General features: G+C 35.2%; 1 protein-coding gene across 22 annotated transcripts in view; it reads left to right on the forward strand.

Moving 5' to 3' along the window:
- The window catches only part of LOC6042527 (guanylate cyclase 32E), an 87,740-nt gene that overhangs the window by 41,979 nt on the left and 22,519 nt on the right, over window positions 1–23,242 (forward strand). For all 22 annotated transcript variants that reach the window (XM_038253637.1, XM_038253647.1, XM_038253634.1 and 19 more), the window contains 4 exons: window positions 2,849–3,622; window positions 11,216–11,454; window positions 11,646–11,955; window positions 19,927–20,180. In XM_038253637.1, the coding sequence (XP_038109565.1) occupies window positions 3,334–3,622; window positions 11,216–11,454; window positions 11,646–11,955; window positions 19,927–20,180 (1,092 nt within the window). In that variant the 5' untranslated portion in view covers window positions 2,849–3,333. The remainder of the gene's footprint in view (window positions 1–2,848; window positions 3,623–11,215; window positions 11,455–11,645; window positions 11,956–19,926; window positions 20,181–23,242) is intronic.

Raw genomic sequence — 23,242 nt, forward strand, 5'->3', positions numbered from 1 at the left:
GCAAATGATTAACAGAAACAACGAAAATATGTTTGTTTTAAACGGTAAAAATGCAAATTGATGATAGAGATTTAGATGATTGTTAGGACCGATTGCAAAGTATCCCAAAATTTAAACTGATGTTGATTTATTTTTGTCTTAACATCATTATCACCAATTTAGCTGCATATATTTAGAATTTTTGCTTCAAAAAAATGCAAGATGGCTACCCTGTTGGAATTGAAGGGGAAACGATTGAAAAACCTAAAGGGTCTAGTTCATTTAATCGTTAGCTGTCACCGTGACAGGAGCTGTCAACATTGCTTACGAGTGGTTTTTGAAAAAGTCGTATGAATTAAATTTAAAAAAATCTTGAGTTAGTTTTAAAAAGATCCTAAGAGCTAGTTATAAACAAATCAATTTTTCGATCAGCTCTCGATCAATTTACGTATAATGAATAAAAAATCCACAACTTCAAAATGCTCTTTGCTGAAAAACAAACAAAATTTGGTTAGATTCAGAGAAAAAAAATCAAATAAGTGTCGGAGATCGTGATGGCAAAAGAGGTGCGATGTTGACTTTATGAAGTTTATGATTTGAGACATATCTGATTATCGTAAATTTGGGTGACTTTGATAGGTTTGAGATTTTTCCACAAAATGAAGAGTACAAATTAAATACGTACGGAATGGTATGGAATCATACTGACCGTGGTAGAGAAGTGCTCAAAGTACCTCATGAAGAACTTTTCATGAAATTTTTAAAAGTTAAAAAAATTTGTTAACAATAGAGACAATTGAGAAAATGTTGATAAATAGCATTATTTTAATCTTCTCAAAGTGTCATGATTTTCTCAATGAACATAATTTTGAATCATAAAACGGAATGCATTTTCGGATTTATCAGACAATCTTCTACTAGGAAAAGGTAAAATAAGTTTGTGAATAATAAGTCTTATTGAATATTATTGTTTTTGAAAGATAATTTAAAAAAATCTCCCAATTTAAAGGCATTTTCAGTAAAACAAATTTCATATAAAATGTGAAGACTTTTGATTCGTTCTTTGAATTCAGTTAAACACGTAATATAAATCTATAATTTAATGAACAAAACTAGTTTCAACGAATATCAGGCAAGGTTCTGAATTTTTAACAATTTTACCTAAAACTTATATGTATAAGGTTTAAAAGCTTATAAATTTAGTTAACTAAATATTGACATAAACGATTTTCTTAAAAATTATATCAGCAACCTAAGTGATGGTATGTTCGGAGTAAACATAATGTTTGAACACTTCAAATCTGCTTTTAACAAAGCAAACTATGACTATCAAAGACACCCTGGTATTCAAACAAAGATTTTTTCAAATATTACATTGTTTTTAAAAGTGCAACATGTAGTTAAACTTTTTGTCAAGCAACTGTAAAGTTTAACATGACAGATGAAAAAGTTTCACACCAAGTTACAAGCTGTTATCACTCTTTAAAATTTCTTGATTGTTTAATAATATTTGAACTTAAGCTCTGCGTAAAATTTAGAACCTTTTTTCATTGTAACTTGTTATGTATTGTGTATTTATCTCTCTCATTCATTTCATTTTAAGTTATGGTGTTTTATTGCGACTAATAACGGGTTGTCTTATATGTTCTAATGCTTGAACAATTAGTTCGTAAGAATACGCAAATTGTAAATAGGACAGAGACCTGCTAAAGAAGCGTGAGTTTCCATTCAATATAATAAAAAAAACGTTTTCAAAATCAAATCCATAGAGTAATCTACGTGCGCATGTATTGCGTGTACGTACACGAAAAAGATTGAGGTTAAATTTTGTCCGGACAGCAAAATCAAATGGTGTGCTAGTGTGTGTACGCGAAACGTCATAAAGCTCTATTGTTTAATCATAATTATTTAATTTCTGGAATAAATATTTTCCAAATTATAATCGTGGATAGGCCCTTTGGTTTATCAAACCAAGTTTCTGTAAGTGTGCGTGTTGCCGCCGCACGCCGCAATAGAGTTATCTACGTGCGCATGTATTGCGTGTACGTACACAAAAAAAGTGAGGTTAAAATTTGTACCAGCCAGCAAAACAAATGATGTGCTAGTGTGTGTGAGATCGGGCTTAGATAGCTCTATTCGAGTTGTCCAAATTTCAACCAATCAGAGTGTAGGTCCAAAATAGGTTCAGCGATGTCTCCAAAATACATTTAATAAGTCCAAAAAGCATTCAAAAAATGTTTTACTCGAAATGCTTATAACAATGAAATGGTTAAATTATTTCCAAATTTCAATAGTACACTTTGTTAAGCATAAATTAAAGCACAAAACAATCCTGAAACGAGCCAAATTAGTTAGATCGTTCCTGAGAACTATGCGAAATATGTTGACGCTTTGCATAGTAGGTCCAAAATAGGGCCATATACCCTATATTGAGCATATTTCATGCTGGCTATTATTTGATTTTTTATATTATTTTAATTTTTTCTTGCACTTTTCTTGACTTAGGTCAAACTAAGGGACAAATTTTGAACAAATAGAAGAAATATTGATACCTTTGGTAATGCTAATGATTCGTTTTTATTTCTATTCAATTGGTTATTTTTAACTATTTAAACTAATTATATCGCAAAACTATTGATGGAAACTTGAACACTTCCAACTAATTATTTATCTCTAGATTTTAGTTGAAACGTCTATAACATTAGGTGCTCTATGGCTTCACATGCTGTTCTCCAATATGGAACTGACTGGGAAAATTAACCTAATTTATAACAATATTTTGAATTTTGAATAAAGAGAACAATGTATCAAAAAAGATATTTTTAATTATTCTAAGATAATTTACAATTCTATTTTTTTTCCATTTCAGATCCTCAAACTTCACCACGAGCTCAACCAAATCATCGCGGGAACAAAAAGTAACAAGCTGGAATCACAGCCCAGCCACTTGGCCGCCAACGGCAGCTATAAATTGATTACGTTGTGTTGCAGCTGCAATGTGTGTCACGCAAATTAATTAAAAATGTATCACAAATCGAGTTAAATTAAGTGCACCGTGAAACGAGCGGGGAAAAAAAAGAGAAGTCACAAATCGAGTTTATCGTGTGAAAAATTGCAGCCAGTTGTTTGTGAAGTGTGTGTTACTGGGTGTTACCCCAATTAGAGGTTGATTTGTGATAAGCGGAAGTGTTGCCAGCTCCCCCGAAGTGTTAAATGTGCCCCGATAAGGCACGTTCCGGTTGCTGTGAAATGAGATGAAAATTCCGGGCAAAAAATGTTCGATCGGTGGAAAATGGTATTTAATCGATTAGTGCTCAATCGTGATTGTGTGCCACGTGTTGGTTGAGGGCTAGCATGAAGACCAGTGAGATCAACGCCCGGAAGGCCAACGCAGAAGTGGAAGAGGAAAAGGAAGAAGAATCGACAGCCAGATACCACGTGTGCAACAGGTGGCCACCGCCACGTGGGGAAAATCACAAGTGCAAACGGTACCCCGTCGGAGCTAGATGTAAATTGATGCTGGTGGCAATCGTGGTGATAATTTTAACCAGTTTCACCGTGATGATCGGCGGCGACGTGTTTACCGTGGGCTACCTGACCGGGTCCCAGCGGAGGCCCGGCGACCGAGAGTATGCGAGACCAGGTGGGTTTGAAGGTTCAGGGGTGTGTGACTCGTAATTGGATTTGTTATCACCTGATGGGTTGCAGTTATTTTTTACTCATCGTGCGGGAAATCAAAACTAACTTTTGCTATCGAATAAAACTATATTTTAACCAAATCATTCACTTTTATAAATTAAACTAAAACGACCCCTCTTCGATTTGCGTGAAACTTTGTCCTAAGGGGTAACTTTTGTTCCTGATCACGAATCCGAGGTCCGATTTTGATATCTCTGACGGAGGGGCGGTACGACCCCTTCCATTTTTGAACATGCGAAAAAAGAGGCGTTTTCGATAATTTGCAGCCTGAAACGGAGATGAGTAGGCTTAGTAGGGCCTCAATTTCAAAACACCAAATTTCACGAAAATTTCGCGGAACATGAAAAATGTTAAAATAACTCTGAAAATCCTTTCCATCTTACACATCCTTGTTACTTTAGTATCCGTTGAGACTTCCTTTAAAGAAACGCAATTTCCCGACACCCAAACAGAAGTTACAACAGTGTGCATGCACGCAAAACCACGTGAAATATGTGACTCCATTACACATTAGCATATTCATGAGAAGTGAGGAAAAAAGTGTCTCCCCACAAGACGTGACCACCACGTGTAATGTTATGTGTCTGTAATGCATGTAGCTTTTGATAAATGTGACTGCTTATCACTAGGATATTATTCAAAGGATATTTTTTTCTTGTTTCTAGACATTTATTTTGACTTTATGGTCGCTCCGTTTGTCTGAGATTCAATTTTTCGCTTGCAAATTTTCCATCCAAGGTAGAAAAGTTTCAACACTAAAAGGATTTCTTTAATTACATTGGGCTCGTTTCTCGTCCCAACCGGAAACGCTCCCAAGAAAGTTCTTTTCTCCACGGAAGATAAATTGGATTGATTTTTCTTCGAGCTGATTACGTCTGTGTGTTGTAAACAAACACACACACTGGGTTAGGTTAGAGGGAAGAAGCTACGCAGCACGAGTAGCGTCTTAGTCTTCATTTCCGGTCGCCAAGAGCTTCCATTTCCGGTGCTCCTGGGTGTTATGGCATGCAGGCTGGGCTCGAGCACCCTTGAGTCAACTAGAATGTAGCGCATAAAAGGACGACAAGTGCGAAAGTGGAGTCTTAATTTGGTGTGACTATTACCAGGATTGTTTGTGATTGCTTATGTGACTTATTTGCAGATTGTTTTACCTTTTATTTAATTTAGTTTTCATAGTCATGTTTCAAGGATCAAACGTTTCTGCAAATATTTCCAACCCTATGAGACAATTATAACTTTAGTAACTCTCACTATCACTGCCAACTTGACTGTCGCAACCATTCTTGCAGAGAGAAATATAGTGCCCTGGCAGAGAGGAAGACAGATGAAGTTGATTAATTCATTATCTCATCACTTAGACCAGTTAGTGCTTTATTTATCTTTTGTTGGCGTTGGCTCTGGTGCTAATTATCGCAGTCACTTGCAGGCTGGTGGGATTTGAGTGAGAGCTAAGTTGGCAGCATTTCCTTGGGCCACATTTCTCCGGTAAATAGTTGTAAGTGGTGCAAGTACACATAAATGTGATGCAGTGATGATTATGTTGACGAGATGATTGTGTTTTGGTAAATAAGATTTGCCTTGTGCCTTTTTTTCAAAAAAGATCTTTGTTAATTTTGTTACTATATTTTTTAAAACAAGAAAGTTATAAGACAGATGTCAACGAAAGTCGTTTTGCTTTTTTTTTCATGTGGGACCCCTACAAATTTTCGGACTGGTTATACAAACAAGCCATAGTCTCAACATTTTAATAAAAAAAGTGCCTTAGCCTTAGTTCAAATTTGATTATCAAATATGGTGGTTCGTCGCTATTGCATACAAGCAAAAAATTGCATGCAATATGTGGGAGTAGCAAACAGCACTAATTCTACATACAAACTTTGGAGAAAAGCCATTCGGCCTTGTCTTAATATTAGCATAGCATAGCATTGGTGTCTACCCGTAGCTGCTACTTCGTTATTGACCAGGACCCCCAAACATTGCTCCGTGGACCACAGATGAAAAGTAGGAACCAATCATCACCCCTTCGCAATTTTCAAAGGTCCCTATCGTGCTGATCAATACTGACGCCGGCCACGACCAGAGGTAAGACACGGGGAAGTGGATGGGAATGTTAGCCGATACTTGAGTGATGAGACCGCTAAATCGGCTGCGTCTCCGACAAAGTATCACATGAGTTTTGAGGGGTTAGTAAGATGGGTATGAGGTCAGGATTCACTGTGGTAGGTGATGCGACCATAAGCAATTTGTTTATCGGTTGAAATTTTAAAAATCTTAGGCAGCCGCCTGCGGAAAGATAGCTATCTAGGGATTTAAATATAGTATTAATTCGACCGCGATTCTCCAGAAATTCTCCGTCGGCGTGCCTTCCGATCAACGATGATGTTGGAAGGGCTTCATTCATTAAAATTATTTTATATCATAAGCCTTAAAACATATTCGTCCACGTGCCTTCCGATCCTCGATGATATGGAAAGGACTTAATCCAGCAATACGACTTGCTTGTCTCAAAAAACAAAAATCGGATCGTTTCTATCGAAAACTATATAAAGAGAACAAAAATAAAATTCATCGGCCAACGAACGCGCGAACTAAAAAAATGGAAAAAGAAGAAGAAGAAATCCAATCACCCCATGTACACAAATATCGACACAAAAGAGACGGAAAATAACACGAAAAAACAGGACTGCGCGTCCCAACAAGCATCCCACTACTCCATTCGGCCTTGTCTTAATATTTTTGACAAATTCAAAGTGCACGTGTTTCTGGGGATCCCAAACTTCAAGCTTCCCCTCGAGTTGAGCCAGTGTTATTGTTCTTTTCAAATTCCTTACAAACCATATTTTTTCCAATGAAAGATTCAAATGCTTTGTAAAACTTGTGAAAACCTGTGAAAATTTAAATTAACATATGATTTCGTTAAAACATTTAGAACGATATTTTTTTGTAAAAGCAAACTTGACATTTTGTAAAATTTTAACAAACAAAACTGGATGAACATAAAAATTTGATTCAGCAAAACACGTTTTATTTTAAAAATGGTTTAAAACGTGCATGTCCTAAGCAATCTGATAACAAAGTAAAATTTGTAATCTGTAAATACGACACAGTTTTTTGAAGTCCCAAATTTCAAATTTATCGGAGAGCAATTTCAGCTCAAATCAGGAATTTTTCTAGTACTTATGTATCCGACCCTCCCCGATTTCAATGAAACTTTGTAGACATGTTATTTTAGGCCTATATAAGCCATTTTTGTGTATATGGAGCCAATTGTACTCGAAAATAACATTTTAGAAAAGCGTAAGTTATTTAAATATTTTTGCATTTGGATTTTAAAAATTACTGTATCTCGAAGCCGTTGCATCGTATCAAAAAGTGGTCAATGACAAACTTGTAGGAAATTAGACGAGTTTTCTAAAAAAAAAACACTGAAATAAAAATACACACCACTTCTATGAGATTTTTTATTTTTAAGTTTAAAAGATGTCACGATTTTTTTTCGTTCAAAATTTTTGAGGAAATAGCCTAAGATGTTACAAAAAGACTGACGAAAAATGCAGGATGGTATGTCTCTCCTTAAAAAAATACAAAAAATCATTTACTAAAACTGTTTTTTAGAAAAGTGGTCTAAACGTCAAAATTTTCAAAAACCGATAGTGAGAATCGATTTTCCAGACAATATTGACCATTGTCCTATGTCCAATCCTTGGAAAGCTACAGCGGTTTAAAAAATCAAAATGTTGAAAAACGGTTTTTTTGTGGTTTTGGCAATTTCTATATGACAGACTAGATTTTTCAGTCTCATAAATATTTTTACCGGAAAGCTCGTCCAATTTTCCATAAGTTTGTCTTTGACAGCATTTCAATATGATTCGTTTGAATATTTACGTAAGCTTATTTACTATCCAGGTTTCAGGTTTTGTCTCGTGGGTGGGTCTCGTGGTGCAGGGGTAGCGGCTTCGGCTGCCGATCCCGATGATGCTATGAGACGCGGGTTCGATTCCCGCCTTATCCACTGAGCTTCTATCGGATGGTGAAGTAAAACGTCGGTCCCGGTTTCTCCTGTCTCGTCAGAGGCGCTGGAGCAGAAATCCCACGTTAGAGGGGAAGGCCATGCCCCGGGGGGCGTAGTGCCAATAGTTTCGTTTCGTTTCGTTTCGTTTCAGGTTTTGACGTTTAGACCACTTTTCAAAAAACAGTTGCATTTTTTTTGACAGTAGCACAACTGTTCTGCCCTTGATCGCATGAATATCCCATATTCATTTTCATCGCTTTTGAGTTATTGATGCAGTTTGATTCAAAATCATGTGCTCTTTCAGAAAAGCCTAATACATCCAGTGCCTTGTTCAAAATACACATACAACAGTTTTCCGCGAAAACTTAACAAGTAGCCTTATTTTTAAGACAAACTTTAAATGCGTTTATCCCAGCTTGCTGTTTATGCATATAGGACATTTATGCGAAAATGGGCAGTAGGGTGGTCCAAATCCGAGCTTTTTCTGGGCTACCCCCTGAAATTAAAGATTGACCCTTCACTAGGCTAAATTCCAAATTTGAGCCCAATCTGACCACGGGAACCCCTCCATCTAATCGCTTGAATTTTGTATGGAAAAAATCGTCTAAATGTATGGGGAAAAGCAACTATTTGAGTTTTTTAACCTGTGTTGGGCGTAACAGTCGTCCAATCTTTTTTTTTTTCTTTTTTTTAATTGTAATTTGTTGTTTTATTGGTTACGATGTCCTGTTAGTCTTTATCAATTCACAGATGTGGGACCTTCATTAAATTTATAACAACTTTTCCGAAAACATTTTATTTTTGGATTTTTGGTGAAATGTTATTAGCTTCCGAAAAGGACCGTTTTTGCGCGGCCGGCTCAAAGGGGCAACTTAACAGACGCACTACCAGGCAAGCGAGACCCACGTGCATTTAAAAAATATTATTTCTAGGTAGCCTCTTAGAGCCGTCTGCGCAAAAATAGTCATTTTCAGAGGCTAATAACATTTCAGCAAACAATCCTAAAAATATTTTTTCTTCGGCAAAGTTGTTCAAAATTTAATGAAGGTCCTACATCTGAGAATCGATATAGATTGGACGACTTTTAATATTGAATGTATGGCCCTTTTGAAATGTTAGTCTTGGTTTAAAAATTGAAAATATTTTTTTCGAAAAGATCGGAAAATTTCACGAATGTTTCATATTTTAACATTGAAAATCGGACCATTAGTTGTTGAAATATCGACATTAGAAAATGGTGTGTTGTTTGGGTGGGACTAAGAAAACAACAATTTTCCTGTTTTTAAACCTTTGCAGGCAATATTTCAGCAACTAAGGGTCGTATCAACAAAGTTCAAAGTGCAAAATATAGAGAATTTTCTCAGCTTTTCAAAAATATTTTTTTTACAAAAGTGGGCAAACATGTGAATTAATTTAAAAAATGAAAAACTGCGACTATTTTCAAAAAAGTCACCTAAAAATGGATTTAACTTGAAAACGGTACACTTTGTCAAAATTTTACTAGAGTACTTTTTGATTGCAAATTTGATTTTACATCGAAAAATGGAGTTGAAAAATTTTTGCGATCAATTTTTCGATTTTTTGAAAAAATCAGTATTGATTCAAAAATTCATAACTCGCTAAAAGATTTTTTGCACAACCTGGAAATTTCTGAAAAGTTGGCATTTGATGTCCTCTAAAACATATCAAAAAATAAAAAAAAAATAAAAAAGGTGTTTTTTTGCAAATCAAGTTTTAGTGACAAAAAGTTAAATAAAAAATCACCAAAAAATTTTTTACCCTGCATCATTTTTTTCAGTGTAGTCCATATCCATACCTACAACTTTGCCGAAGACACCAAATCGATCAAAAAATTCCTTCAAAAGATACAGATTTTTGAATTTTCATACATCATTTTTGTATGGCCAGCTGCCAAATTTGTATGGAAAATTATATGGACAAACTAATGATGCAAAATGGCTTCTTTGGGCATACCGAAGGCACCAAATAGTTTCAGTCGGATTAAAAAATACAAAAAATAAAATTTATGAAAAAATACCGATTTCGTAGAGAATTGCTCAGGTAAAAAACTGAAACAGTTGTTTTTCTTCATATATTTTCCCATACAAAATTCAAGCGATTAGAGGGAGAGGTTCCCGTGGTCAGAATGAGCCCAAATTTGGAATTTAGCCTAATGATGGGTCAATCTATGATTTCAGGGGGTAGCCCTAAGAAAGCCCGGATTTGGACCACCCTAATGGGCAGTGTATTGGTGTATAAAGAATTTTGTAAAACTTTTTGTTTGTAAATTTCAAGTTTTTGCGCCATTTTTTTTTTGAAATATCGGGAGTACGGAAGCAAATTGCTTCAAGCAATGCAGGATCTAAATTTGGCTCCACTTTGGCTCAAATTTGGCGTGGCCAAAATAAAACACATTTTTTCCGAAAAAGCATGATCCGAAAATAGCCGAAAACGCTCAGTACTTTTTATAAACATAGATGAAAACACTTATAGATCGGATGAAAACTTTATTAGTAGTCGGGACCGAAGAGTCCACAGATGAAAATATTTTTTTTACTATATAAAAAAAATAAAAATAATTTTTAATATATTTTTTTATTTTTCTGGATGTTTTACGTTACGTACCCAAGAATGGTGCATATCAGAAAAAAACGGATTTCGGTACATTAATTGAACTAAAAGCATCATGCGTCTCCAGAAAAATGTGCTGGGAACTCATTTTAATGGAGATGGAGATACGTTGTACTTTATGTTGGTTTTTTCTCAAAACATCGCTTTTCAGAATCCTGTTTAGAGTGCACAGCATCCAAAGACTTTGTTGTCTTTTTATTCTGAAATTGTCAAACTTACGGACCCAATCATGCATCAACACTAAGGTATGAATAAATAAAATAAATAAATAAAAAAATATATCCCGTAGTTTTGACTGGTATCTTCTTGAGTGTAACAAATAATTTGGTGCAAAAGCTTTGGTTAATGTGCACCGTTAATGGAAATATCCTGAAAAATCATATAAAAATATTTTTAGCTGTAGGCTTTTTTGTTCCAACACTTTGCATGCTGGTTTGACATTACTGATTCCTAAAACGCAATCGTGCTGTATTTTATTCTACTGTCTGTCTATAAAATTACGATGTACAAACAATTTATGTTTATCACAACGATGATGACATGTATAATTAAGATTTTCAAGATTTTCCCACGCACTAAAAGGCCCCGAAGTGGTAAGCTCGGTAATTACTGCATCGGTTCGTGGGCGTAATCTTCTTACGGTTGTCGAACGCGCAAATACATCCATTGTTGTGAAGTGCCCTCATAATATTTATTCCATTAAGCAGAATTATTGCCTCCATAATTAAGAGCAGATTACCCTATATAATTTAATACCATCTCCGTGGGGGGTTTCCCATTATCAATCATTATACTGCACTTCCAGCCTGGCCACTTATTTTCTTCCATTCTACTTTCTCTCCTTATCGGTTTACTCCTCGCTCTCTTCTGGTGTCCATCCGGAACTGACCGCAGGACTGCAGATTTCCGGCGCAATCACGCTGGCCATCGAGGAGGTGAACTCGGTGTACTTGAGTCGCCACGGCCACAGCCTCCAGTTCGAGGTGGCGGAAACGTACGGCGAGGAGGTGACCAGTATTAGAAAGACGGCCGACCTGTGGACGCGGGACGTCATCGCGTACCTGGGTCCCCAGGAGACGTGCGTCCACGAGGGCAGGATGGCGGCCGCCTTCAACCTGCCGATGATTTCCTATGTAAGTAAGTATGGATTTTTTCTTTCATTATTTCTTATTGTTTTTGGATTTTACATGTTGCCGATTTCCTGGAAAAACTTTTTTCACCTTACTTAAAAACTTTGAGTTATTAAATGCTCAACTTTTCAGAACTGTTAAAAAAAAGTGATTTTTTTTGTAAATACTTGTTTTAAAAATGTTTTTTTTTTCAGTTTTGTACCCACAACGAAACTTCCAACAAGAAGCACTTTCACACTTTCGCCCGAACGCGACCTCCCGACTTGCAGATTTGTAAGTCGGTGGTGTCGCTGCTGCTGGCCTACAACTGGACCCAGGTGACGTTCTTTTACCGGGCCTCGGAGGACGCGGAGTACGATGCGGTGGCGGAAACGCTCAAAACCACACTCAAGTCAAACGGGGTGCGGATCCGGGCGGTGCGGACGTGGAGCACCATCTACCACCACGGATACTCGCCGAATCCGTTTGACCGGATGGTGGAGGAAACCTACTCGGACACCAGGAGTGAGTATCGACGGGATTGAACCTGAAAAGTGCAAAAAACGGTCTGCTAAAATCGATGAGCAAGTTTTAATTAGTTTTGAGAAACTCAAACAGAACTGGTTAGAGGCCCCGAGGCGTTGAAGGACGTCTAAAAGTGATTAACGTGCCACCCTCTGGTAGCATTTAGCTGAGGATCGCTTTAAATTAAGAGGATTCTGCTTGCTGGTAGCAGCGAGCGTGGCGTGTTTTGTTGATAGATTGCTTTCAATAAGACCACCCATGCTGCTGCTGCTTGGTGCGTTGTTGACCGTAAATAGCGTATTTTTGCTGTGAAATATGCGCTCTCCAAACTAGCTGGCTGGTGCGTTATCGTTTGTTAGTGGGGAATCAGGGGTGAAACTAGCCAAACAGAATTTATTAAAACAAGCAATAAGCGCGTCAAATTAACGTCAAGAAAAAAATCTATGGAAATCCTTGGAGTTTCCGAAATTTTAGAAAAGGTATTCAACAGGATCCAAATCAAAAGTTCTCCGATTTGGATAAAGAGAGTTCAATGGCCATAATAATAAGATCCGAATTTTTTGGTGATTTTTCTGGAGACGCATGGTGTTTAAGTTCTATCAATGTACGGAAATCTTATAATGATGGATTATCACCATTTTAGGAAATGATACGTAAAATATTCTGAAACAAGTGAAACAAAAAATATCTGCTGCATTCTCTTTAGCAAATCAGCAAATATACAGTATGTAAAAAAAGTATTTACACCCCTTGGGCACTATGCACATTTTGTGATGAAACATGTAAAAATTTTAAAGTTTGACAGGAACCTAGTACTACATTTTGTTCAGAAACTCATGCCAAACATTTTGCTACAAACAGCTCATGAAAAGATGATTTCTATAAAAAGTTATATAACAAATACTATTACGAAAATAAAAAAGGTGCAAAAAAAGTTTGTACACCTTTCGAAAAATTAACATAAATAATGTTATTTTTTGACAAATCACCATAAATCCAGTCTCCCAACTCCAAATAGGCATCCTTGACTGATTTAAAAAAATAATTTGTAATTGAATATAAAGTTTACTAACTACTTAGTATAAAAGTTTATATAACCCTGGAAATTTTATATAAAACTTATCTAAACTTAATTTTGCAAACTTTTAATTCAACTAAATGTCAATATATTACCATAGAATTGCAAAATAAACATTTTGGAGTGGGTATAACACTGTTTTGGGGGTATTTGTATCGATAGAATAGATTTTTCGTTGGAACTTCGTACCAACCCGGAATTACGTCGTCGGGAAATCCGCCGGCATCCGAACTGGTCCACAATTATTTAGTCAACCTATGTGGCATCGGAAAGGGCATAAAATTTTCAATCTCTTGATACCCATACATCTAGGTTTTCTATAAAACCCACGATTTTTGACAAAATTCATGAAAATTTGACATAAAATTTCACTCAGTGTGTGTTTTTTGGAATTGCAAAAAATGTTGTATGGAACTCGTTGCAAAACTTGATTTTGTCAGCACTCTTTGTATTTATCCAACTCGGTGAACCTCGTTGGATAAATGTACGACTCGTGCTGAAAAAATCCTCTTTTTGCAAATTGTTGCATAAACTACTATTTAAAGCCCGTACTGAAAGTTTATGTTTTAACAATCACACAAAAAATTTACTAAAAGTTCGTCAAGAGGTGCCGTCTTGTCGCTTTTAGACGTTCCGATAAATGCGTTTTAATGTATGAATCAGGGCTGCGGAGTCGGGTCATATTTCAAACGACTCCGACTCCGGCTTTCTGAGATTAGTCGACTCCGACTCCGACTCCAGCCTTCAACAAATGGTTGGCTCCGACTCCGACTCCACATATTTTTTAAATGTTTCAAAAGTTAATTAACTATTATTCTGAAAAAAATGATAAATAGGATTATTTAAATACTCGCCAAGTGGAAAAAAATAGAAAAAGAGTTTCTAGTTTTAAAAATTGTATACGTTACTGAAACAGAAATAAAACAAATATCTCCAGTTTTGAAAGCATTATAAATAATATAAATCTTGAAATAATAAGCCATAGGTTCAGCATTTGCATGGAAAAAGTGTTTTAAAATGCATTTTACACTAGTTCAGTTGTTTTGCAATCATTAATTAAAAAAATTAAAGATTTGTCGAAAACAAAAATTTTAGTGAAAAAATACTTAATCATCGAAAATTTTCAAAAATTAAAAAGATTTTTAAATCAACCCAAGCATGCTAAAATGATTCTAAACGCTTAATTCAAATAGCTCACATTTAGGCTGACATTTATAAAAAAGCACAGTGACTACCAAAGTCACCTTGTTGTTTTTTAAATAACAGTTTTAAACGACACTATTTTTTAAAAATCCATTGATTTTTTTTAAAACGTACACGGACATCACGCCATGGCTGAAAAAGATTATTTTTGCAAATCAATGCACAGTGGGAAAAATCGAGGCAAAAAACGGACTTAATTGATGCTGGTTAATTAGAACTTTCAACTAAGACTTTTCTTATGTGGAAAATTGCGTGGAATCGATTGGTGATGGTGAGAATCCGCGGAAATTTGCGTAAGGCCCGTTTAAGGTCGATTTACCCTATTTTGGCTAATTTTATTAGATTTAAATATGTTGCTAAAATGTTCAATATTTTTACATAACTTTTTCTTAAGTGAAAAATTTCGAGGAATCCTTTGGTGATAGTTAGAATCCGCGGAAAAGGTCGATTTACCTTTATTTTTTGCTGTTAATTTTAGTTTTAAATATGTTGCTGAAATGTGTAATATTTTGACAAAGCTCTTTCTGACGTGAAAAATTTCGAGGAATCCATTGGTGATACGAAAAACTCGCAAAATGTACCTGAAAATCATTTCGATGGAGAAGAAAAAGTTATTTCACTGCATTGAACATTAAAGCAACATATTTTAAACTTATAAAAACAGCAAAAAATAGAGTAAATCGACTTTGCATCAATTAAGTCCGTTTTTTGCCTCGATTTTTCCCACTGTGCAATGCGTCTAAAAAAGTTTTTCATGGATAGGATGCTTAAGGGATCCTTTTTTCAAATATCCGTGACCTAGAACATATTTTACCTAGGAATTTTGGATTTATTTTATTTTATAATTTTCTATGTATTTAAAAGAAGGCGCGCGATACTTATTGAAACTTGTCCTAAAACGAAGCTTTATGAATGGTCGTGCGCCTCCATCAAAATAAAAATTCACAGGTAAAATATTTTCTAGGTCACGGACGCTTAAGGATCCTTAAGCTTAAGTTTTTTTTTTAATTTTTTGAGTTATGCTACTACATACTAGGGTAAGAGTGGATTGACAGGCTATCATTTCGTGATCATAGCGAAATAACATAATTAGAGCTTTCCAATCACAATAATAAGCTTCAAAAAGATAATAGCGTCTGCAAAATCTCTAAAAAATGAAAAAAATTGCAACGCAACGCATGCGACTTAAAAAACAATTGAAATGTTTGCGATGAATTATCAATAAATAATTTTATGAAAAAATAAAATAAATATCAATAACTAAGAATGGCACCTTCCAATTAATATTGAATAATCTTACTCATATATTATTTATCACTGCGCTTCAAAGATACAAAATTTCAGTGCTTCCGTTTGGTTGCTCTTCTGAATCGTAATATTCCATCCACTTCTGACGTAATTTTTCGTCACGTCGACGTCGTCGTGCTATCTTGTCGCACCCGCCATTTTGACGTTCCGAGAAAAACGCGTTTTAATGTTTGACCTTGAATATTCAAAAACGAGGGCACGCAATGTAAACAATAACAAACACGTTTTGTTTGGCTCACCATTCTGTGCATTGTCCCAAAGTTTGGTTGAAGTTGATTGCTGGAGTCCCGAGTTATAATTACAAATGTTTACGGTAGTCTAGCTTGTACGTGCGACAAACGCATCCTGACTTTCCTGGCCTGAAATCCCTTTGGCCTTTTGTCGCACTTACATCAATTTTCATGGAGTGACAAGATAGCACGACAAGATTGAAACTACTTTCATATGTAAAATGACAAAAATGCACGGAGTTTTTTCGGTTTTTGTTGAATATCTCAGGATTGAAATCGAATTTTGGGGATCTGTGAAGGTCAAAAGGTGAGGCATTGTGAGCTGCACAAAATGGCGTTCTTAACTCAATTTGGCCCAAAATGCACGTACGACAAGTTAGCACGATGGCGACGACGTGGAAAACAAAAAAAAAAGCCTCTTCGTTTAGTCTACGAGCAAAAAATGCGCGAAGCACTTAATTCTTCAGCAAAAACTTTAAACTTAACAGATCCAAAATGTTTCAAAACAAGTCACTTTGTTTATGTTTACAGCTGAAGTGCAGTTGTAGTAGTAGGAAGCAGTGGGGAGCAATCGAAAGTCACGTTACGCATTCTGTCTTTTCAGCACCCAGGTATGAATAAACAAAAACAAGTACTTGCAATGTAAACAATTGCAATGACAAACACGATTTGATTGGCTGACCTTTTTTTGCATTTTCCCGAAATTTGGTGAATCTGGAGTCTCGAGTAATTATTAAAAATGTTTACAGTAGACGGGCATGCACGTGCGGCATAACGCCCTCTGACTCAATTCCTTTTAGCCAGATGTCGCACGTGCAGCAATTTGCAGGGTGTATTTATATAGCACGATCTAATCGGAACTTCTTTCATAAGTGCAAGTATTTCCGGTTTTTGTTGAATATCTCGGGATTGAAATCGGGGGATCTGTTTAGACCAAAAGGAAAGGCATTGAGAGTTGCACAAAATGGAATTCTTAATCCACGATCCAACGATAGCACGATCACGACGAGTAAGCTGGAAAATAAATGTTACAAAATATATTTTAAGTGAGCTAAAATAAGTGTTTTTTTACCACCCTCTTCAACTAGGAGCGCCCTTATTGCCTAGAAAAAAATGATCTAATTATTTTGGCCAAGGAACTCCCAAACCAAATTTAAGGCAAATCGGAGCAGTTGTACACACAAAAAAATATTTTTGAAAGTTACATCATTTATGATTTTTTTTTTCGAAAAGATCGGAAAATTTCACGAATGTTTCATGTTTTGACATTGTAAATCGGACCCTTCGTTGCTGAGATATTGACATTGGAAAATGGTGGGTTGTTTGGGTGAGACTTAGGAAACACCAATTTTCTTGTTTTTAAACCTTTGCATGGCAATATCTCAGCAACTAAGGGTCGTATCAGTAAAGTCCATAAAAGTAAAATAAAGAGAATTTTCTCAGCTTTTCAAAAATATTTTTTTCAAAAGTGGGCAAACATGGGCACTATTTAAAAAAATGAATAACTGCGACTATTTTGAAAAAAGTTACATACAAATGGCTATACAGTATGTAAAAAAAGTATTTACACCCCTTGGGTACTATGCACATATTGCGATGAAACATCTAAACAATTTAATGTTGACAGAAACCTAGTACTACGTTTTGTTCAGAAACTAATGCCAGACATTTTGCTACAAAAAGCTCATGAAAAGATGATTTCTATAAAAAGTTATATAACAAATACTATTACGAAAATAAAAAAGGTGCAAAAAAAGTTTGTACACCTTTCGTAAAATTAACATAAATAATGTTATTTGTTGACAAATCACAATAAATCCAGTCTCCCAACTCCAAATAGGCATCCTTGACTGATTAAAAAAATAATTTGGATTGAATATAAAATTTACTAACTACTTAGTATAAAAGTTTATATAACTCTGGAAATTCTATATAAAACTTATCTAAACTTAATTTTGCAAACTTTTAATTCAACTAAATGTCAATATATTACCATAGAATTGCTGAATAAACATTTTGGAGTGGGTATAACACCGTTTTGGGGGTATTTGTATCGATAGAATAGATTTATCGTTGGAATTTCGTACCAACCCGGAATTACGTCGTCGGAAATCCGCCGGCATCTGAACCGGTCCACAATTCACAAGTCAACCTATGTGGCATCAGAAAGGGCATAAAATTTCCGATCTTTTGATACCCATACATCCAGGTTTTCTATAAAACCCACGTTTTCAAATACCTAAGCAAAAACGTTTTTCTGGTTTCGTTTGAGCAACCTGCCAAAAATGTATGGAATTTCGTAATTTTTGTTCTCATTTATCAAACATACTTTTTTCCCAGGTATTTAAAAACGTAGGTTTTAAAGAAAACCTAGATGTTTGGGAATCAAAAGATCGGAAATTTTATGTCCTTTCCGATTTCACATAGGTTGACTTGTGAGTCGTGGACCGGTTCGGATGCCGGCGGATTTTCCTACGACGTAATTCCGGGTTGGTACGAAATTCCAAAGATAAATCTATTCTATAGATACAAGTACCCCCAAAACGGTGTTATACCCACTCCAAAATGTTTATTTAGCAATTCTATGGTAATATATTGACATTTAGTTGAATTAAAAGTTTGCAAAATTAAGTTTAAATAAGTTTTATATAGAATTTCCAGAGTTATATAAACTTTAATACTAAGTAGTTAGTAAACTTTATATTCAATCCAAAGCATTTTTTTAATCAGTCAAGAATGCCTATTTGGAGTTGGGAGACTGGATTTATTGTGATTTGTCAACAAATAACATTATTTATGTTAACTTTTCGAAAGGTGTACAAACTTTTTTTGCACCTTTTCTATTTTCGTAATAGTATTTGTTATATAACTTTTTATAGAAATCATCTTTTCATGAGCTTTTTGTAGCAAAATGTCTGGCATGAGTTTCTGAACAAAACGTAGTACTAGGTTTCTGTCAACATTAAATTATTTAGATGTTTCATCACAATATGTGCATAGTGCCCAAAGGGTGTAAATACTTTTTTTACATACTGTAACTTGAAAACGGTACTTTTATCAAAATTTCACTTAAGTACTTTTTGATTGCAAATTCAATTTTACATCGAAAAATGAAGTTGAAATTTTTTCGATTTTTTGAAAAAAATTGTATTGATTCAAAAAATCATAACTCGGTCAAAAAATTTTTGCCCATTCTGGGAACTTCTGAAAAGTTGGCATTTGATGTCCTCTAAAACATATCAAAAAATAATAAAAAAATAGTGTTTTTTTGCAAATCAAGTTTTAGTGACAAAAAGTTAAATAAAAAATCATCAAAAAAAATTTTACCGTGTATCATTTTTTTTCAGTGTAGTCCATATCCATACCTACAACTTTGCCGAAGACACCAAATCGATCAAAAAATTCCTTCAAAAGATACAGATTTTTGAATTTTCACATATCATTTTTGTATGGACAGCTGCCAAATTTGTATGGAAAATTATATGGACAAACTAATGATGCAAAATGGCTTCTTTGGGCATACCGAAGGCACCAAAAAAATTCAGCTGGATTCAAAAATGCATAAATTAAAATTAAAGAAAAACGACCGATTCCGTAGAGAACTGCTCTATATACATTTATAAGAAAAAGAAACAATAAAATTTAAAAGTTTTCAAAGTGGCATTCAATCTGCATAAAATTTTTAAATTCCGATATTTCTACAATGTTAAAAAAATCTTTCACTTCATTTCGGGGTGTTTTCGTAGCAAAAATATTGTTTAGAACTCATTGCATAACTCGGAATTTTTCCAGCACTCGTCATCTTTATTCGACTTAACGTAGCTTTATTTGATAAATGTACGACTCGTGCTAAAATATCTTCATTTTGCCACTCGTTGCATAAACTACCAGAATTTCCAAATCTTGTTTAATGTTATTCAGTAAAATCGCTGCTGTTAGTACTAGATTAATAAATTAAATATCAAAATGCTAGAACTTTCACCCCTGATTCCCCACCATTTGCTCTTCATATCAGCACAGTTGGTTCCCATCATTAATCATTTCATTGACAACGCACACTTGCCGTTGTCGTTAAGTTTTTCCTTTCATATTTCTTCACTCTTGTATTTTATCCTTCTTTTTCCGTTTCCTCTTCCTCGGTTTCCGTTCCAGTCTATCTGGTCCTGGGTCACCACGACGAGCACATCGGGCTGCTGGTGGCGCTGAAGCGGAAGGAGCTGCTGACCGCGGCCGGCCAGTATTTTGTGGTCGGCGTTGATCTCGAGCAGTACGATGCGGCTTTGCCAAAGAAGTATCTTCACGGGCTGCTGCAAACCGACGCGGACCGGGACGCCGTACCCGCCCTGCAGCACTACCTCGGCGTCGTCCCGTCGGCACCCGTCAAGTTTGAGGAGTTTGCCGTTAAGGTAAGAGCTTAAGAGTTATTTGGTAAATGGTTCAAAATGGATCAAAAATTTAAAATTTGAGAAATTCCTAAGAATGCATCAAGTAGAAGATTTGTTTCCATAACCCAAATTGCTGGAATAAATCGCTCAAATTTCAAACAAAACGTGCATTTCTTCAACAAAAATAAGCTGTTTCAGGACAAGATGCAGATGTCCGAAACGTTCTGCAGATGCATCTCAGATGCAAATAAACATGGCTGGGGCATTTTGGTGTCAAATGCACAACAGACGGTTGGTTTTCCCATTTTTTGCTGGTCTTGATGAGGGTGGATTTTTTTCGGGTTATACCAAATTTAAGCGATAAAAAGTGCGAGTGTGGGTGAAATTGATGGATTGCACTTTTGTTTATGGGAAATCCGGTGGTCCATTTTCCTTCCTCTTTTACTTTGCGGGGGGTAATTGATAGTAAAACGATGATTTTGAAATGTTTGCAACGGAATCAATCAGCTAGTGTTGTTGTTCGGAAAGGATGAAAAATAGCAATCGGTGATGGAATAAAATGTGGTGTTGACATGTGGTAAACTGGTGTGATGGACTTATTAGTTTTTTTGAGCAATTATAAATATAGCTTAATTCATTTCGTTCCATGTATTTGATTGTTAGAGTTGAATCATTTTCACTTAGCATTCATTTTTTTTATAAATGAATATTGGTACCTCCATTTCACCTCCATTTTCAAACTGCGATATCTTGAGAACCGCAAGCCGTACAAAGTCGAGCCATGACTATTTTTTAAAGAAAATTGGACGTAGAATCGATTGGAATAGTCAATTTTTCAATTGAAAATTGTTTTCAGTGTATAGTGCGAACATGAAATTGCTTTGCTTAATTTTTACTTTGAGAGCACATTTTAATTCAAGTTTCGACTCACCATCGTGTTCCTCTGTAACATTCGAAATTCAATATCGCTTGTACTGAAAACAAAACATTAAACTCAACTGGAAAACCTATTTAAAATTTTCTCAGTAACACATTTAAAATTTTCTCTGTAAGTTTCACAATTTTGGAATAAGAAGATAACAACTTCCTTGGTTGCTGTGCACACTTAATGTCAAAATTAAGCAACAAGTTTTCATCTTAAAAATCTTAATTCATTATTACCGTTGCTGAACAGAACCGTAATATCCTTTCAGCACTACTGATTATAGGCTTCGACGATCTAGTGGTGTTTCCCTTATCAACAGCATGTAAGAATGCGCCGAAAAGATGAAACACCATGATTGCCAAAACCTGATCAGTTGCGAATAGGTAACAGTCATTGGCCACCAACGGCGCCCGCCATGTCAGTTTGTAGATCGCGAAAAAACCCTGTGACCCGACGGAAAAGCATCGTAAATCGGACTGGCTCAACTGTCATCGATGACAACCAGAGCCAACTGCACCTTCAAAAAATTAAAAAAATGTTTTTGGATGCTCGAATTATTCCGCCCTTTTCAAATGTAAGGCGTTATTTAATTAATCTGAAAATATTTTTTTAAATAGGTTGGACAATGTATATAGAGTTCTACGTTTAAAATGAAAATAGGATTGATAATTCCCAAGGCATCATCGATTGAAAGCATTTAGAAATAGTAGTTTATGCAACAAATTGCAAAAAGAGGATTTTTTCAGCACGAGCCGTACATTTATCCAACGAGGTTCACCGAGTTGGATAAATACGAAGAGTGCTGAAAAAATCAAGTTTTGCAACGAGTTCCATACAACATTTTTTGCAATTCCAAAAAACACACACTGAGTGAAATTTTATGTCAAATTTTCATGTTTTTTTCAATAAATCATTTAAATCAAAAAAATGTTGAAAAGTGTTACATTTCGAAACAAGTGCTGAAAAGTCTTTAAGGCTTTAACTCTAAAACGGCGCATTCTATCAAACTTTCCCAAAAATACAGTCTTTCCACATATTCACACCCACAAATTCGGAACACTTTTGTGATAGCATGCCAAATGCATCTTTTCTGTCGACCCTACTATTTTCAGGACCTTTATTTGGCCATTCTCTTGATATTTCACTAGTAAAAGTAGTACTTTTTGAACAAAAAACATCATTTCAAGATTATTTTATCCAGAGCAGCAAATCACTGTCTCCAAATTGCATGTTTCATAATTGTTGGATGTTATTGTGCCTCCCACAATTGTGGAACACCTGAATTTAACGGATATTTTCACAAAAAAGTTATCAGACCATTCATGAAACATAACTAGGTTTGTATTTCGATGGTTTCAGTGCGTGAAGATATTTTGTAAAGAACCAAAGTTTGTTTACATCCGTAAGAAAAAAATGTTCCGAATTTGTGGATTTCAAGGGTCAAAGTTTTTCTTCAAAAACTTGATATAAAAGTTAAAATTTGCAGTTGTTTGATACGGCATTCGAAAGATCGCAAGAAAAGCTTTCAAATGAAGGTATAAGCGAATCATTTGCTATGATTTTTTGAACATTTACCGATCTGTAAACTGTCCCGAATATAAGGGATGACTGTACTTTGAGAATCCAAATTCTATTTTACATCCGAAAAATAATTATTGGTAGTTCATTCGGGTGTTGTTCGACACTTTCCAAAAACAAATATTTCTTCCATCTATTTTCGATGTACCTCATTCAACCATTTTTTTTTGCTGTAGACGCATGGTGCTTTGTGTTCATATCTGATGAGAACCCTGTTAATGTTTTTTTGACAGAAAGTGTGTTCAAATCAAATTTTGGTTGAAACAACGTCGATATTTTGTTGAAATAACACAGACTTTTTTCAAATCAAGGTTAGCCATTCAATTGAATCAAAACAAAACATTGGATTAAAAAATGTTCTTTATTTAATAATATTTACAATATTGTTAAATTTCAATAATTTTAACAAAAATTCACCATTTTTGGTAAAGAATGTTGCTGCGCAACGAATCCAGAAATAGTGGCAGCGGTTGTGACTGTGGCTGACCTCCATTTGGCCATGTTGCCACTAATGGCTTCCGTGATGAAGTTTTTTGCATAAGTCTGAAAAACAGAAAAGAATTATATTTAATAAGGTTAG

Source organism: Culex quinquefasciatus, chromosome 2 (assembly GCF_015732765.1).
Source record: "Culex quinquefasciatus strain JHB chromosome 2, VPISU_Cqui_1.0_pri_paternal, whole genome shotgun sequence".
Classification (NCBI taxonomy): Eukaryota; Metazoa; Arthropoda; class Insecta; order Diptera; family Culicidae; genus Culex; species Culex quinquefasciatus.